The sequence below is a fragment of the Hipposideros armiger genome, unplaced genomic scaffold (genome assembly GCF_001890085.2).
Source record: "Hipposideros armiger isolate ML-2016 unplaced genomic scaffold, ASM189008v1 scaffold_15, whole genome shotgun sequence".
NCBI classification, from domain to species: domain Eukaryota; kingdom Metazoa; phylum Chordata; class Mammalia; order Chiroptera; family Hipposideridae; genus Hipposideros; species Hipposideros armiger.
This window is the reverse complement of record NW_017731365.1, coordinates 4,065,506-4,069,906: the sequence shown is the minus strand read 5'-3', so window position 1 is coordinate 4,069,906 and position 4,401 is coordinate 4,065,506. Positions and strand designations below refer to the sequence as shown.

The window sequence follows — 4,401 nt, the reverse complement described above, 5'->3', positions numbered from 1 at the left end:
AGCCACCATCCCATGTGGGAGTCGAACCAGCAGCCTTGTTGTTAAGAGTGCATACTCTATCCACTGAGCCATCCGGGTGGCAGCTCGGCTCAAGGTGCCGAATTCAGTCTTAGGTGGGCATAGCCCACCATCGAACAGGCAATCTTGTTGTTACATCAGCTGAGCTATCCTGCCACCTGTTGGCAACTCAGGGACAGCTCAGCATGGACGCAGCATCACTGGCCCATGTGGGAATCAAACCAGCGGCCCTGTTGCTCAGAGCTCACGCTCTTAAGCCAACTCTTAACCAACTGAACCATTCGGCCGGCCCTGAACCCCATTTTGATGGCTGTCAAAGGTCAGCCTCCCAGCCTTAGCCCTAACAGTTGTTAAGCTCAGATATCTGCCCCAGAGCAGGGACCAGGCCAAAAGGCCTGGTAGGGATGCCCTGGGCAGAACCCTGCTTCTACTCAGAGGCCAACGAGCAGAACTGGGTGAGGATTACATGCCTCAGAACCACAGTGTGGCACAATCAAGCCACATGTGCCAGGAAGGAGGCGTGAGGCTGAGGACGGCAGGGGGGCTCCTGTTTCATTTGCTCTTCCAGGCCATTGGCATCTCTCAGGCATTGGCTCTGGTACCAGTACCAATAAGACAATGCATGCAACACCAGGGGTGACCAAGTCCCCCACCTCCTCACCCCCACGCCTCCCTCCAGCACAATCCCCAAGAGGTTAACACCTTTGTCCCTGGCAGGAGTAAACTACAAAATTTCCCAAATTCAGGGTAGCAACCCTACCTACACTAGCCTCTACCTTCTCCTGTCATCAATCCATAATCACCTGCTGCTCAGGCAGGCCTGGGCTGAGGCCGGCAAGGGAGGCTCTGGTGGGTGGCAGAATTATAGCACACAGGGAGTCACCCTACATGGGAATCGCTATCCCCCAATTCAAATCAAAGCCTCCACCGATACCCCAGAGAGCTGGTAAGCTGCAGGGCGAGGCTTCTGAGCCAGGTCTGGTCACACTGCACATAGCTGCCCTGACATTGCCTGCTGTGTGTCAGGCACTGTGCTAAACACCAGAGTACAGAAGAGAACTGCAGACCTTGCTGGGAGGGAGCCAACACTCCCGGGAAAGACCAACACAGACAGTGGAGGTGAGCAAGTTCTAGAGAGTGTTCAGGATGATACATGCTAAGGAAAGGGAAAGGAGCGGGGCAAGGGTGACCTGAGCATCACTGAAGGTCATATACGACCAAACACTTAAGGAAGCAGGAGAGTGAGCCATATGGGTATCTGGGAGAAAGGCCTTCCAAGCAGAGGGAACAGCCTGTGCAAAGGCCCTGGGGCAAAAGTGTGCGAGCTTGCTTGAGGAACAGTGAGGAGGCCAGTACCGGCTGGAACAGGGTGCACGGGGGGAAAGAGTTGCAAAAAATGATGGCAGAGAGACACTAGGCCCATGATGGCTACTTGTAAACCACTGATGTGAGTAAACAGGGAGTCATGGTTTTCAGACAGCCAAGAGTGACATGAATGAGTCAAGTTCTAAAGGAGCTCTCTGGCTGCTGTGTTGAATAACTATAGGGGGCAAGGACAGAAGCGGGCAGACAGGTGCAAGGCTAGTGCAGTGATGTGAGCCAGAGATGACCGGGGGCTGTAGCCAGGGATGCGAGTAGGGCTGTGAGAGCTGGTAGATTCTGGACATATTTCAAGGTAGAGCTGAGAGATTGAAGAGGCTGTGGCTGTGCTAGAAAGAGCCAAGCCTGAGGATTTGGGCCCAAGCACCTGAAAGAATAAGAGTTGCCATTAACCAGGATGGCAGAAGGCTGTGGGTGGAACCCGCTGAGGGGCAAGATCAGAAGTTCAGTTAGGGACATGGTGACTTTGTCATGGTTATTGACAACCAAGTACCCCTAAGGGGAGCTCAGGCCTGAGGTGGGTCTGGAGATGTAAATGTGGGAGTCATCAGCATGTTGGGGGTTCTGAAGCCACCAGGGGGACAAGATTCCCAAGGCTCCCACACCCCGAAGTGGAGACAACTCAGCTGAGAATCAACCAATGTGTGAAAACTGTATGAAGAACCTGCAAATGTGTACACCTTTGTGGCCCATCCATTCCACTTCCAGGACATTAGCTGCAGAAATCATCACGTCTGTGCATGGGCACCAAGCCACAGACATGTGCACTGCTATGTAATGTATGAGAGTGGAACAGCCCAGACACTGGACAGGGGGCTGGTTCAAGTGTGGCACAGCCACACGCAGCGAGCAGAGGCTCGTATGTGGATATGCACGTGTGCAGGGCGGGGTGGGGTGGGGGGGATGTGCACATACAGGACCTCTACGTGAAACAGGGATTTTAGCTGAGTGGTGAGGTTATGGCTGATGTTATCTTCTTCTTCTAAATACTTTCTGCATTTTCCAAATTTTCTGCAATAAACACCCAATGTTTTTAAAATCAGAGGGCCTAGCTTATGTCCACCCTACCAAAACACTGCCAGCAGCCTGTTAACAGGCAGACAACTCTGATTAGAACGTTCTCCTCTATACTCTGCTGAGCCCTGAAGCCCACAGTCCCAGGTCTGAATGTGGAGGAACTGGGAAGGTCCTCAGTGGTCCTCTAACTGTACCTCTCTGCTGCTACTCAGCTCCTCCAAGGGACAGGGAGCTCTGTCCCTCCCAGGAAGTGGGTCCCAGCTCCACAGCCCGGCTGCTCTTCCCACACTAGGAGCAGGAGGTCTGACTATGCCCATCATCAGGAGGACTTCCCCTTCTCTACCCCGGGGAGCCACAACAGCAGAATGGAACAGAACCGAGGCCTTGGAGACAAGGCGCAGGTCTGAAGCTCAGCCCTGTACTGAGGGCCCCCCTTGCCCAGGTGAGGATTAACCATTTAAAAGAACAATGTGTGGGAGGCCGGCCGAGGTGCACGTTGGTTAAGAGCTGGCTTGGGACGCCAGCTTTGAGCAGCAGAGCCCCTGTTCGGATCCCACATGGGGCCAGTGACACTGCCCTCTACAGCTAAGATGGTGAACAACAGCTCAACCTGGAGCTGGGCTGCCGTGAGTCGCTGNTGCAAGGGCCAGGGGAAGGAAGGCTGGCCCTCCCCGCAGAGAGAAAAGGCTCTGTGCAACCCCATCTTTGCTCAGGCTGTTCCCTCCTGCAGGATTCCCTTCTTCCTGTTCCTCTACTTTAAAACTACCTGTCAATCTTCAAAGCCCAGATTAAAAGTCTCCCTTCTAGCTGGGTGTCTCTTGTCCCCGCAGGCCCCATTAATCTCTTTTTGACGGGCTCCTCTAGAGCTGCATGCATCCTTTATTACTGCTCTCTTAGCCCTGCCTCAGAGTAACTCCCAGCTGTATCTTTATCGCCTGCTAGACTCTTTACTCCTTGAGAATGTGTCATTTCTTCCACACCCCCAGAGTTAGGCATAGGAGACACACAGTAGGTGCTCAAAAGACAGCTGCAAAACTGAACAGAACTGTGGCCAGTCCTGCACCCTGGATGAAGGACAGTTCATGGTCACAGATGTCTCCTTCCCTTAGAGCTCAACTATTTCTCCAGGCTCCTCCCACCCCCTTGCATGGCCCAGGCCCTGGGGATGGGTATTTTCAGCCCTGGGAGTGTGGCAGAAGCCACCGAGGCTCAGAGAGGAAGTGTGTACCCTGTCACACAGCAAGGTGGCGTCTCCAGAATCCCAACTCCTGCCCCAGAGCACAACGGCCAACGCGCCTGCCCACACACCCTCCAGCCCGGCCTCCTATGCTGGCTGTGGGGGGAAAAGAACTGAACTTACCCCAGCATCCAGAGATCAGCACAAAAAGCCAGACCACACGGCAGCTGGTGGTGACGTGGTACCTCATGGTTCCTGGGGACACAAAGAAGAAGGTGAGAAGAAGCCTCCTACTGGTGGGAGCCCTGCTCCTCAAGGCCCTCCAGCACCTCCCCACCCTTGTGGCTCCAGGGAGAAGGGAGAAGAGGGAATCCACTCAGATGGGGGGAGGAGGTGACGGGACGTGGGAAAGAAGACGGGTCTGTATCATTGACTTTACCATCATCCAATCCTAGACGGTGAGAAACGCTGCGGCCTGAAGGTGACTGGGCTGGGGGTGTGAGCAACACGCCTCCTTTGGCCTCATGGGGGCTGGCTGCTCAGCCCCATGGGCAAAGCCGGAAGCAGGCCCAAGTATGGTATCACAACATATGCGTATTCTGGGCTCACTGGGTGGAAGGAGGGGCTGCTGCCTCCATCCTCCAGGATAGTGTCACCCGTGAGTGATAGAGCCTAGTCTTGGGACAGGGTTAGGAGATGGGTGTTGAGCAGAAAGACAGGGGTCCAAGAGTGGGTTTGGCAGCGCACTACCCACCCACCCCTGCCCCAATCTAAGGGCCAGACAAGCATGTTTTTTCCGATTTTTTTTT

At 54.4% G+C, this 4,401-nt stretch overlaps 1 protein-coding gene across 1 annotated transcript in view; it reads right to left on the bottom strand.

The window, feature by feature from the left end:
* The window catches only part of CDH23 (cadherin related 23), a 430,582-nt gene that overhangs the window by 389,500 nt on the left and 36,681 nt on the right, over positions 1-4,401 (bottom strand). The window contains exon 2 of the mRNA XM_019624627.1: positions 3,776-3,847. Within this exon, the coding sequence (XP_019480172.1) occupies positions 3,776-3,842 (67 nt within the window). The 5' untranslated portion in view covers positions 3,843-3,847. The remainder of the gene's footprint in view (positions 1-3,775; positions 3,848-4,401) is intronic.